This window comes from Cydia strobilella, chromosome 22 (genome assembly GCF_947568885.1).
Source record: "Cydia strobilella chromosome 22, ilCydStro3.1, whole genome shotgun sequence".
In the NCBI taxonomy this organism is placed as follows: Eukaryota; Metazoa; Arthropoda; class Insecta; order Lepidoptera; family Tortricidae; genus Cydia; species Cydia strobilella.
The window spans coordinates 8,040,007-8,054,525 of record NC_086062.1 but is presented as its reverse complement, the minus strand read 5'-3'; the positions used below and the strand labels follow the sequence as shown (position 1 = coordinate 8,054,525).

The following is a 14,519-nucleotide window of genomic DNA, read 5'->3' as shown; positions in this document are numbered from 1 at the left end:
AAGTTTAAATAATCACTTTATCAACAAAATTGTTCTTCCAAATTTAATTGCATATTCTGCTATAGACACTCAAAACAAAATGTTAACAGAACAATTTCTTTTCACAACATTACTGTAATATTGAATATTAAACTATATTTTCATGACTATGTTTTTGTTTCATTTGTACCTTCGAATATCACCTTTCATTCTTTACATCATGCTGAATTAAAGAAATATACTGGAACACCAGACCGGTGTCAAATAAAATTGTCATTCCGTATATAAACATCCGTCAGCCCTTTATTCTTTAAATAGCATTCTAGTTATGGTTAAGGTATGTATACCTTCTGATAATAATTGTAGGTATTATTTGTTAATTACTATTAGATAAGAATACACAATGCTTTACAAAATTTCCTGCAAGCATTAAGTGTAAGCAACGACTCTAGAAATTTGAAACTGTATATAAATGGATAATTTGTCCAATAATGCATTTTTTACTCAATACTTTAAAACAAAGTGTAAGAATATGGGTCAACATTCTATTTCAACATAACCCAAGTCGAATTCAGGCTTTACTCAACTTCACAAGTGAAAATTTCTTAAGACACTGTATCGACAAGCACGCTAACAACTGATAGCTTTGTTATTTTTTGTATTTAGCTACTCAGTGCAGCATATTGCTTTGTCACATTAGAATATGGTCTTACCCCTTTCTATAAACATTGTGAGAATTTAGAATGCAGTAACAATTTTTAAATGCTTATCTTATTATTCACTACAATCACAGCAAAGTACGACTTAGCTGTCCAAAGAAAAGTACATAGGGAATTCAAGAGTGTTATTCCCTGGGTCACCTTACTTACTTTCTTAAGGTACAATTCCCCTTAGCAACTTTATATTACATTCTAGTTATTATACTCTGACCAACATATACCAACTCTAGGGGCCCACAAGGAAAATTATAAAGGTTGAATATCCTTGCTACATGTAAATATTTTAGAACGAACTGAACAAGCTAGGCGCTACGTTTATCTATTACATACTGCGGTAAATCTGTATACCTTTGACTACTTGTAGGTAGGTATTTCATTTAATGTACATTTTCCTTCGCTTTATGTGTACAATCAAGAATATTTATTTCTTTACTTAATACTGTAGGTACTATGTACCATAGACCATGTATGGTCAGCAAAATACGTATGTTTAACACTTGAGTGTTTCTTGAAACTCCTGATGCTCAACTCTATAATTTAACTGAATTTATAGTAAATAAATTAACTGAATTTATAGTTTTGCAGGTATATCAAGGTAAGTTATGTACTATATAGTTTATCCGCCTACAGTCAAGCTGAAATCAAAGGACTACTTTGAACTCAGGAATCATGAAAGAAGATGAGATACTCAAACGTGTTGTGACACATAGAACAGAATAATCTTGACTTACTTACTGTCGGCATGTAATGTAATTTCAACAAGTACTAAAATGTTTTGTCTACTTCGGTAATAAAGTAGTTAGCTCAACTAGTTAGTTAGTAGGTAACCATCCTTATGTATGGACACATTTGTGCCGTCCACGGCTTACAACAATACTAAAGCGCAATAAAAAGGATCAAATCTAGGCTCGCTTCTCAAGTAATATTTTCATTTGAAATATTACTGTCCAATGACTACAATCATGTACCTTAATGACTTGACATTACTATATCATATATTATTGAAATTATATCTTTTGTGCTTCTCTGATACTTTGATTTATCTCTGTCCACTGTAATAAGTCAAGTTTGACTCTCCTTAGAAAGTTAGGTACACCTGGGACAAGAGAAATAAAATCAATTGATTTATTTGACACTAACAATCAGTACATGTAGGTATGCATAGCATAGCATGATGTGAATATCTACTTTCTAATTTATCAAGAAGTATTTTGACTATCATATTATTTTCAACAGAATTTAATAGGGTACATCTGTAGGTATGTAAAATTTCAATCCGTTTTGAGTCATACCTCATTAGTTAATTTGTGAATCTTATGTCGCTCTAGACAATTTCTTCACTATCAGTGTCTGTCGGGGTTCATAACATAGCTTTTTTGTCAGTCACTCAGTAATAAGTGCCATAGCAATTGAACTTTAAGGCAATTTAGAAACTGATCATTTAGTACTTAAGTTTCATTACTTATTAATTTAGATCAAGCAATTGACTTAACAACAAAAATTCATTTAACTTTTGAATGTCACTACTTGTAATAGCCTCCCCGAAGCTACTCGTGAACTATCTAACCCATGAAGCAATGATAACAACACCAAACAGCCTCGGCCGCAGACTGAAAGATGCAGCGATTAATGCCTCATCCCTAAACTAATAATTCAAACAAATTATATTGAAACAAGCATTCAAATATTAGACTTTACAAATTTACTAGGTATTGACTTTTAGCACTTCCAGCCAAATGAGATTAAATTACATAGTCAATGAGTATCAATAATGAATTAACTCAATGCTACACTATACTACAAGTATCTACACTTGTTTATTAGTATTAACAGACTTGAAACTCAAGCAACTTTGCGACGCACAACTGTAAAGTAGTTAGAAAATCTGTCCGTCATCTCTCATAAAGTTTATAAACCACAAATGGTACTGGAAAGGTCCAAGGATCCAATCAATCCTAAATCTCAGCACACTTCACCATTTTGTCGCGACGCTCTCATAATGAACACTATAGACAAGCAAATATACAAGACTACCATAATAGTCCAGAACGCCGCGACAATAGGAATAAATGGTATTGTATGAGAGGGTTGAGGAGTGGTTAGTCCTACCTCACAGTCCAGTTGTAGTCTTGATAATCTGCTTCGCTCATCTGCCTTATGCACCATCTGTGGTTAAAAGGGTTTATGAAATGACTCATCACTAAGTGTCTACCACTAAGTATGAGAGTTTAAACCTCTATCTTTTATGTCTATATGTTTCTAAGGATGATGGCATCTTCCATCAATCATAAATAAGAGTTACATAATATCTATTCGTTACTATAACATATATGAGAACCATCTTACCCGACCGGATGTAGGTTATATCGGCTACCAATGTACCCGCCCTTCGCAAAGGGTGTACTCAGTACATGCATAATACGTGCTGATAAAGGAATACCAAGCGACCGTAGTCATCTCTGCACTCCTGCACAGGATAAAGGAGAACCTAGCAGCCAAAGCCACCTCTCTCCTACATAATCTATAAATTACCTAGTCCGCCTTACCTAAGATGGGCTCCAAAGAACTTCCACGACCTTCATCGTGAACTCATAGGTACAAACTTACTGGATCCACGGATTGCCGCGTGGCAACCAGTAAGATGGCCTTTAAATTATAAATCAAGATAATTGTACAATAGTATAAGACAATAGATACAAAGCAGTAAACACTTAGCTTTCAGGTAAACCAGCCCATGTGGTCACCGACTCTGCGCGTCGCCTTTCTTGGCTTCTTGATAATAACACTTGATAGCACACATTATATCAGATCACATTATTAGATCTATCTTCTACTTCTTCTAATGAGAGAATGGCTGTTATTCCCCAAATATGAAAACTTTTGTCTCATCGAAATGTTAAACCATAGACAATATCTTATTTAAACTTCGCGACACTGTCGAACCGATCCGACTTGACTCGATCGGATCGACTGTCGCGACAGGTTCAGCGGTTTGTTGTATTCATGCCTTATGGTTGATAGTCATGTATAGATGGTCAAGCAAATCTTGTCAGTAGAAATCTTGTTGAGAGTAGATATACTACTCTTTGGAGTAGATTTGCTTGACCAACAGTTCTTACTTCTTTCTTATCAGGGTACGTTTAGATATCAGCCGTAGATATTTTTCTGTACATTTGTACCATAACGTACCATAAATATAATAGCTTCTTAAAGTACAGTAAGTACATGGTATGGTTTAAAGATGTGAATATATAACAATTAATGATTAAAAAACAAAATGATTCAGATTCTCTCTGTAATTTGCACTCCGATACCAAAAATATCTTATTAAACCGTTCCGGTGTCTGATGATATGTGGTTGTATTGGAGTGTTCATGAGTGTTGCCTTTCAATAAAATAAAATAAACGAAAAGCAACAATGTCTGTCTTCTGTCTGACAATGGTCTGACATTTTGTGCTTTATCGCTAATTATGATATTATTTTATTCTTTAGCTATTTAAGTCAAATTAATATTACATATAATTCACCACGATGCCTTGAGAAGCCTTAGGGCCTCATGTTTTCTAGTGTGATAATATTAGAGTGCAGTGTAACACTAGAGTGAAGGTAAAAATGGATTCCGAAGGATCCAGTTCTGGTCTGCCGGGTTCAGACAACCAAGATTCCAATGAGCCCACTCCTCCAGGAACCGTTATAAGCTTTAAGGTAAGACTGAAGACTACCATTTACATTTAAAGTATTATAATAACAATAGTATCTTCCTTTCAAAGTAGGTTATTTATTAGTACAGTAGTAGCAATACCTAGGATAACTAGGTACATCCATAGTTTATATAGTACATGTGCATGGCTGAAAATAGAGCCTAGGCTAAGGAGTGGTGCAGTATTGATTTATAATAGTGCTTCCATTTAAATTGAAATGTCATTACTCAATAATTATGTTAATTACTTAAAGAAAATATTAGTTTTATTGTAATGTTAAGTACATTTTAAAAGAGTCTGAAGTATAATTTGTAATATCATAGAAATGAATTCAGTTTTAACATCTTCAACAACTTTGTGTTGGTGTTATCTGTTACGGGATCAACTGTCATCAATAAATAGGACATGTTTTGTTTTTTCTTAATAGGTATATAGACATTCAAACATTTGTGCCATTTTCAACCAAAAGGGTACTTATTGTCCCTTGTCAGTAAGGCGCTATTTCCATATAGCTTCAATTAGAAATCAACCTTATCGACAAGCGACAATGTGGTACCTTTTTGTTAAAACGTCACATTTGATTTAATATGGTTCATTGTTCTAGATGTGGTTTTATTTACACTGAAATGAGTCAATAATAAAAGTTACCTTTTGTATGCCTTGTCCCCTGTACGACCCACAGACAATTCGGACAATTTATAATTTCATGGTTATTAATTCAGTAGCCAATTTTTGACAGTGGCATATTCGAAATTATAAAGTAGTTTGGGCTATTTCAAAAAGAGCAGTTACTTAAAAACCGGCCAAGTGCGCGCACGAAGGGTTCCATACCCTTACACAAAAAACGGCAAAAGAATCACGTTGCTCGGCTCTCCCTCTCTCTCCCTTTTCTACCCTTCAGGTGTAGGCTTCCTTCATTTTGTGCCATTCGTCACGGTTCTGTGCAACCTGGAGCCACTTCTTCCCCGCAGTCCTCTTGATGGCAGGCAGTATTCATTTGTTATTCTATTATATTATAATGTACACTTCTAAAAGCTTATATCCAAAATAGACTTTAAAGGGCAGAAAAAAAATTGATGAATTGAAGTCAATCCTTGATATTCCAGAGCACTCCACCAACTCTGCCCCGCAAACTGCTACCCTCATCCAAAGGAGTGGAGAATGCAAAGAAACGTCTCCGAGCATTTTCTATCCAGAAGAAGACACCAATCCCAGCTGTCCCGCTGGCCAAGCCTGCGAGTTCAGCTGCAGGGACAGGTATGTGCAGTAAGCTGCAGAGATAACTGACCCCCCTGCATAGAAACTTGTTTGCATGGGGGGGAACAATTATCTCTGCAGTTAGGAACTAAGATAACCATAGTCAAATTATACAGTTTACGGCTTAATTTTGATAAATCTTACTATCACCAAAGACCTGTATGTAACACTGTATAAGATGAATACAGTCTAAGGAAAAAATGTGCCTCAAAAACCAAGAAAAATAGATTCTCGCACAGATACCACCAATACCAACCTTTGGGGTCGTCCAGAAATCATGTGATCATATTTGGCCTATTTTTGACCCCCCTCGGTGGTATTTGGTGATTTGAACACCCCCCTGCAACAAGACCACGTGATAATTATGATGCGAATTACCTTTAGACGCTAAGCAAGTCTAATGCTAATGTCGTTTCTACTGTATTGCGTATATGTTCGAGATGCCATCTCTCAAAAACAGGCATCGTAAGGATCTGCTTATCACATGTACATACATACTTTCATATGTATTCATTCATTTTTGATAGCAATGGCGGATGATTGAGGAAAAACATCTTAGCATTCTTAGCTCCCGCAGATTGTGGCAATCTTAGCTCCCGCAGATTGTGGCAGTTCTATTTTTCTTGCATGTTTGCTTGTTGTGGTTGTTCATGTAGTTTTTAGTAATTTATAAATTCAAACACAATGTATAATTGTTTTATGAATAAATGAAATGAAATTAAAAATTAATTATGCAAGGTTAATGTATATAAATAAATAAATAAAAAAGCCTTGTATTTCTGGTTTTAAAAGGTACACAAGTTTATGTTAATAAATTAATGAAATTTATATCTTTAGCTATCAAAGTAACAAACTAATCTAGTATATTTCACACGGGAACCCTTTCTGAGATAAGGCTTCCAGATCTTGCCATTTGTTTCTGTCTTGTGTTGACAATGGGGTTGGCAACTGTCAAAGGTTTGCATAGATGGCGCCATCATAGCTTGCCCCTTTTTCTATGAGATTTGGCTTAAAGGGCTGGCATCCAGGGTATAAAATTCCATTAAAAAAAACAAAATTTGACAATTCTAAGGTTTGACAGGGCAAGCTATGCTGGCGCCATCTGCTTAATACTTCGACCGGCCAACCCCATTTGTATATATTAAGGTTTAATAAAATGATTTCAGGTAGCACAGTGTTGATCGGTAAGCTGACGAGTGTGAAGCCCGTACCCCCCAAGGTCGTGGAAGATGAGGCCAAGAAGTTGCCGAGGCCACCTAAACCAGGAGCCAACAGAAAGAATTTTCAGGGTTTGTAATCTGTTAGTGTAATGTTGAAAAAGCTTGCAGCCTTCTCATAGTAAGCAGTCTTAGTGTAAGGCCTGAGTGGACGCTCGAGTTGGGCGTGCAGCGGGGCGGGGCGTGCGGCGTGCATGTTAAACAAATGCAAACGTATAGGAGCGGCCTTAGTGCACGCTGCTCACATCACTTGTGAGCCCGACGCCACGCTGCACGCCCCGACGAAAGCTCCGCTTCGAGCGTCCACTCAGGCCTTACACTTAGTGCCAGTTGCACCATCCGCGCTTGACAGACTGATCACCGTCACCCGGCGCGGCGCGGCGGTTTACTATCAAACTTTCCATACAATACAATTTAGCGAACTCTTTAACGATGACAAACAGTTGGTGCAACCGACCTTTATTATGTCTAATGGTTGTGGCGTTATTTATAAACGCCTCTTAAGTCTGTCAAGCCCTTTATAATCGCCGCGTAAGCTGAAGACGCGGGTTCGATTCCCGCCTCGGTCATCGGTGTACTTGGTCACTTTTTCTTTAGTGTATGTTATCTATTTCAGTTTATAATTTTAAAAAGGTTTGCTAAGTTATATGAACGTGGGCTGCGCGATACGTCGAGTGCGTTATGCGTACGGGCAGAAATAAATGATAATAAGTTTGTGTCGCCACGAAGTCTGTGCACCAAATAGCCTGTGTGGTCAAGCCCTTATCAGTGTCTTTTAAACTAGGCCCCTCTTGCAATACTTTTAAGAATTTCTTGACACACAAACATGCAGGTTTCCTCAAAATGCAATTGGTATGAGCCAAGGGTTGAAATCAAGGGTTTGGATTCTGTATTTACTGTTATCCATTGACGACCGGTCTGGCCTAGTGGGTAGTGACCCTGCCTGTGAAGCCGATGGTCCTGGGTTCGAATCTCAGTAAGGGCATTTATTTGTGTGATGAGCACAGATATTTGTTCCTGAGTCATGGGTGTTTTGTATGTATTAAAGTATTTATATATTATATATGTATATCATTGTCTGAGTAGTTGAGTACCCATAACACAAGCCTCCTTGGGCTTACCGTGGGACTTAGTCAATCTGTGTAAGAATGTCCTATAATATTTATTATTATCCAGCATTTTAAAAAATAACCCTTCTTTAACAGACTCCTACACGGAGCTGCAGAAACGCACGCTCGCCGAGATCGAAGACATGAAACGTAAGATGGAGCTAGTGGACCTGGGTATCCCGCTGGGTCTCATCTGCCCCAGCTCCACCAACGAGCAGGCCATGCCCACTAAAGCCATGCCACCGATCAAGACCTTCCTTGGTAAGTTAGTTGTAAGCGGTGAGGTGTCTTAAGATAACCTGAAGGCGGGAAACTAGCTTACTCTGTCTAAGAACTCCCATACGGGTTTCGTGTACATTGCGGTGTTTGATGGATTTTTTGAAATAATTAACTTGCATGCGAGTTATCGCACCATCTATTTAGACCTTCATTATATTTAGATTTTCTGCTCTTTTGAGCATATCTACCTACCCCGTAATCGAGCTGGCAAATCTGTGGCAGTTGTACGTTAGGGCTATCACGTTGGCGTACGTGTCGCCATTAATTTTAGATTAAAGGCTCCGTCATACACGCGAGTTTTGCGGGCGGAGCGTGAGCGGACGCCGGCAAAACGCGCGTGTGTGACGGAGCCTTAAGTCAGGTCCCCACAGAAACCCAGCCCCACAGTTTGCCGCGGCATTATGCTGGGGATCCTTTTTGGCGTCCAAATGTTTTTTTTTGTCTGCATGCCTTTCTTTTTTATGTACTATGTTGTGGCGTTAAATAAATGTACTTTCTTTCTTTTCTTTCTTTCAACAAATTAAAGTACAAAAAATATATTCTCTGCTTTCCATTCCATATTAATATTTGAAAGAAATACGAAAAAAGAAATGTGATTTTATAAACAAAATAACAGACACATTGAAACGCATTTAATATCGACATTGACATGAAATAAAACTATGAAAACGGATTATATCGCGTATATTGAATTTATAATACATCCCGACGTTTCGAACCCTTTACAGCGTTCGTGGTCAACGGGTGACTGAGGAAAAATTACAAAGTGCAAAAATACCCACATACTAAAATAATGAACAATCATAGACTATAACTTTAAGGCTGGTTGTACATGCAAAATCGGTTCATAAGGCTAGTTATACACTACAATTATTTTCAAGTAAAGATATATATATATACGCGATAAAAAAACATTGACATGTTAATTTATTTTATTTGACAGTAAATTAAACCAGGTTATGTCAGAAGAGGGTCAATAAGGTTCTCGTTGAATTTTATTAATCTTACATACAATAAAGTTCATCAAGCAAAATGGTTCATGGTTCATCATAATCGCGGTTTTGCTAGCTCCGTTGCGGGGTTTGCTGCTTGTGAGCTTTTGCATTTTCATAATTTTAAAACTAACACGGGACTTAATCGCGTACAAACTTACGTTTATTTATGGCCTGACGTTTCGAACGTGACGTTACGTTCGTGGTCACAGGCAGACTGGCGAGTAATTGTATCAACATCTTCTTGCCGCGCGGGTTTTGCGAACTACCCGCACTTGATCTTGATTATTAACTTGTACGCTAGGGTTGTCACTTTGCCTACACACAACACTCACGACATCCGATGGTATGTGGTGGGATGTATTTTCCCCCTTACATTTGCTAATTACTGGATTCCACGAAGACGAAATCCCCTGTCCCTCATTTTGATTGAAATTTCGATGTTTTCTAATTTCAATTGCTTCAAAGGTACGTAAAGTAGTAAAGACATTGTTGTTGTTGTTTTGCTGTGTGTACACCGGCTGCGTGTGCGTAGATGTGCGCGTGCGCCATAATTGTGTCGTTTTCAAGTAAAAGGTACCACATTGTCGCTTGCCATAAGGACGCCCTGACAGGTTTTTCGTATAAATATACAAGCAGTTTTCGTCGTTATGGTAAGCGACAATGTGGTACCTTTTGATTGAAAACGTCACAATTATACTATTGCACATTGGTTACACCGAATTCTATAATTGATATTTACTACATTATTTTTGGTTCAGGTATCGGATACCGGTATTTTTTGTATGGGAACGAAAACTGTATTTTTTCGTTCTTTGTTAATTACTCCATTTCTAATTGGGCAATCTAATAATACGAAGTCATTACCTAAAAAACACAACTGAGTCCTACAATTCGAGTAGTACGTAAAATATGGTTATTTCGTAGTTTTTGCAAAAAACCGGTTCCGATCCCTGGTTTGGTTATTTGTTGAAATTAAAGGATAAGCATATTTTCACCTATTTTTTTTCTTCATAATATGTGGCAAGGTAACTAGATGTCAGTTATTATAATTGCATAATATATGCTTTTCTTTTGCCTTTGTTTGATGGTTTTTTCGGTTCAATGTTTTTATATTTATGCACTGTTTAATATCATGTTCGGCACTTATCAAATGTTCTAATAATTTATTTTTTGGTGTGCATTATAGTGAATCCCTGTAATTCCCGCGAATGTTAATATTGTCCCCATTCCTATTTTTTTAACGAGAATAGTTTAGTTGACCGATACGAGCTAAAAAAAACTACAATGTTCATAACTATTTTGTGAATAAGTCAATATACTCGAGCTCCGAGGATTAGTAGGGGAGCTCCGCTTCTCCACACCCCGTACCCGCTGCACGGTGCAATAGCAGGCCCCAATTTCACATCGGTGACAGGTGCGACAATTGTCACAAAATATGACATATGTAGGATTATCGGTTAATTATAAAATTGTAATAGTCACCTGTCGCTTGACAATTGTCGCTCGACATATGTCACTGACAATTGTAGCCGTGGTGAAATAGGAGCCAGGACACACCCTCCCGCTTTCTCTGGTCAAAAATGTTCGGAGCTCGTGCACAGCTTGAATTTAGATACCAGTCAACTATCTTATTCTTACCGGCGCTAGCTCGCCGTTCACGGGTTCTAATGATTGTTCAAGAATGGGTTCAGATATGATAGTTAGTTGAATTACAATTGAATTGCTATAAAGGCGTAGTGGTTATCGCTCGCATTTATCCACACTAATTCGGAGGCCGAGGAACCCGGTCTGTGGTTAGTTTTAATACCATTATTCTAGTAGAGATCCTAGTTAAACTGTTTCTATACCCTCATAATTTGGGAAATGAAAACAGAGCGTAAGTCGGAAGTGAGTCCATACTTGAGCAACCTTTAGCATCCCGGAGTCGGCGCCTGAATGGCTCGCTGTGTTGTTCTAACCCGCTCTCCCTTGCACCTGTATAACCGTTCCCCTCACGCATGCTTCAGCCCGCAGGCTCCGAGTCGCGCGTGCGCCGCGCCCGCGCCGCCGGGGTATGGGGTACACCTTGTCTACTTTTATTTTATGGGTTTATCGACTTTTTCTTATCACTCGTTGATCGTTTCCATGCTTAGACACAAAGCGTTTAAACGTTTCTTCTTAAAAAATCAGCTACTGTTGTCTCTTATCTGACTGACTGGAAATAATAACAACAAGAAAAAGTCGAACCACCCTTCTGCTTGCTTCTGCATGTCGATAATAGCTATAAGTTTATATTAAGATTAGTTAGTAGTTACTGAATAAAATTAAGAGAAATCTGAGACACTAAAGAGATACCCATACAACAAAATTTTATAATTCTTAGTAGATTTTTTCATTCAAAAGTAAAATTGCTCTCAAGTAGTTAGTCCTGAATACTCCTAAAATTGTGTTTACATTAGTAAAGTAAAATTTCAGATGCGAGTAAAGTCGACGAGATAATCAGAGACGCAAAGAAAGCGAGGGCCGAAGGTAAACAGTTCAAATTCGATTACCAGAAGATTCTGCCCGACTACGACAATCCCTTCCAACGTAAAATAAGAGATGAAGGCGAGAAGGAAAAAGAAGATCCTGCAGAAAAAGAACAGATACACAAGTCCCCTCGCCCTCCAAAACTTAATAGAATATCTGTCAGCAGAAGTAGAGATAGCAAGAGGAAAAGTGACAGATACGAGAGTTCCAGGAGACATTCTGATAGATATGATAGACCTAGAAAAAGCGATAGGGATAGGTATAGAGAGAAACATACTGATAAGAGTAAAGAAAGGGATTCTAAGAGAGAAGCTAAAGAATCAGCAAAAAGCGGAGGTTCAGAGAATGTAATCGAACAAGACCCTAAAGAGACAGATGTTAATCTCAACGATTACTTGGTGTGTGACAGTTGGTCGTTGGACAACGATGACAAAACCGCAAGCCCTCATGTTGACGACAAATCTAAAGCTACTCCCACAAAAGAAAATAAATCTAAAGAGGTTAATAAAACTACAAAAGATTTAGATAAAAAAAATGAGGATCTGCAGAAAGAAGCAATTTTAAAAGCAGTTGACAGCCCAGGACTGAAAAAGATAGGGAAACTACAACCTGTTATCGATTCCTTTGAATATGAAATAGATCCAAATGAAGACGAAATATTGTTTGATGAGGATTCTAAACCAGAAGACTTTGCTAAAGTTAAACCTAAGAAAAGCTTCGATTACAACCAAGATACGAACATGTCTGACAGTTTAGCTGATGACAATTTCCTAGAATCGGTTATAAATGAAATTAAACAAGAAAATATAAGTGATGATGAAAGTCAAGATAAAGGTTTAGTTGAATACGATTCTCCTATAGTTGACTTTAAATGTCAAGGCACACCTGAACTAGATGATGATAGCCGGCAACGTCTAAGTCGAACAAGTGACTATAGCGATAGTTACAGATCTACTGACAGTGGCTGTAAAAGTACTGAAAGTGGATACAGAAGTACAGAGAGTGGATATACCTCTAAAAGTGACACACAGAAAAGTTCAGAAAAAAAAAGTAAAGGTAGAAAAGAAAGAGAGAAGACAGCGGAGGAAAAGGTATTTTTGTCGGTAGAGAAAGAGCTTGATGAGACGTTGGAGAGGAAGGTGTCGAGGTCTACGATAGTGTCGCTGGAAATGTGGGACTTTGTGCTCAAGATATGTCAGCCGCTGCTGTTTCGACATGATAAGACCAAGTGTTACAAGTAAGTGCTTTTCATTGTATAGCATAGACTAGTTATAAGTACCAATACGTGTTTAAGAATTTTTTGTTGTATTTGCGCACAATCCACCGCTTAATGTTTCGCGTGCTGCGGAGGAAAAATACTACTGTAGTTGCTATTCTGGTACAAGATTTGTTAAACTTTTCTATTTCTCTGGCTCTCATGTCAGAGGATCGTTGTCGGCATCACTGGTCGAAATCTATAAGCGGTTTTCGTAGTCTAGTAGTGGTATGTTGCTATATTAAGGGTGTCACATGCGCGTTTCTGACTTATGAATTACTAATACCCATACTAATATTATAAATGTGAAAGTGTGTCTGTCTGTCAGCTGTACTATATGTTACTGCCTGCAACATAAATATGCGACGCACGGAATTGCATAAATACCATGTAAGCAATAGTTGTTGGGAATCCATACACGAAAACTGCTCAAGGTGTATGAAATCTTAATTCAACAATTACAGTCGACGAGTAGAAAAATAAATTTTCACCTCAGCAGCTCGAACAGGCCTACTTTCGTCACTCCCTGGAGTGAGGAAAGTGCGACTTTCCTCACTCCAGGGAGTGAAACAATGTAGCTTTTTAATTTAGTGAAGGCCATGAACTTCATACTACGGTACGGTACGGTACGGTACGGTCCGGTCCGGTCCGGTACGGTCCGGTCCGGACTTACTTTTTTTTCTGTTTATTCTGTGTAATTCGAAATACATTTTAACCTTTAATATGTTCTCACTACTGAGGTGAAAAATTATGTGTGCAACACGAGAGCAAAGTTATTTTACATCTCGTGTTTTTGAGTCCCTCGCTACGCTCAAGATTCTACCTTAGAATCACTCGCTTCGCTCGTGATTCAATTATAGAATCTTTCGCTTTCTCGGGACTCAAAATAAACACTCGCAAGAAAAACCAACTTTCCTCTCTTGTTGCACAAATAACTATTGTATTTGAACAGCGCACAATGTTTCGCCTACAGCTTCAGCCAACCACAACCTAGTAGTTAACCCTTCGTTTTCCAGACAAACCCGCGTGCAGCCCAGCGTGTGGTGGGCGACGCGACCCACGGCCTGCAACTGCGTGCGCGGCCGCGGCGTCGTGCTCAGCGAGCTGCGCGCGCAGCGCATGGCGCTCGTGGACCGCGTCTACTCCACCGACCAGTGAGTGTACCCCGAGTGTACTCTACAAACCCGCGTGCAGCCCAGCGTGTGGTGGGCGACGCGACCCACGGCCTGCAACTGCGTGCGCGGCCGCGGCGTCGTGCTCAGCGAGCTGCGCGCGCAGCGCATGGCGCTCGTGGACCGCGTCTACTCCACCGACCAGTGAGTGTACCCCGAGTGTACTCTACAAACCCGCGTGCAGCCCAGCGTGTGGTGGGCGACGCGACCCACGGCCTGCAACTGCGTGCGCGGCCGCGGCGTCGTGCTCAGCGAGCTGCGCGCGCAGCGCATGGCGCTCGTGGACCGCGTCTACTCCACCGACCAGTGAGTGTACCCCGTGTGTAC

General features: G+C 38.9%; 1 protein-coding gene across 1 annotated transcript in view; it reads left to right on the top strand.

Annotated features, from left to right (window-relative positions):
- Positions 1-4,125: 4,125 nt before the first annotated feature.
- The window catches only part of LOC134751605 (uncharacterized), a 30,408-nt gene continuing 20,014 nt past the window's right edge, over positions 4,126-14,519 (top strand). Inside the window, exons 1-8 of the mRNA XM_063687081.1 lie at positions 4,126-4,404; positions 5,507-5,657; positions 6,824-6,946; positions 8,080-8,244; positions 11,712-13,002; positions 14,037-14,174; positions 14,220-14,299; positions 14,342-14,498. Of these exons, the coding sequence (XP_063543151.1) occupies positions 4,312-4,404; positions 5,507-5,657; positions 6,824-6,946; positions 8,080-8,244; positions 11,712-13,002; positions 14,037-14,174; positions 14,220-14,299; positions 14,342-14,498 (2,198 nt within the window). The 5' untranslated portion in view covers positions 4,126-4,311. The remainder of the gene's footprint in view (positions 4,405-5,506; positions 5,658-6,823; positions 6,947-8,079; positions 8,245-11,711; positions 13,003-14,036; positions 14,175-14,219; positions 14,300-14,341; positions 14,499-14,519) is intronic.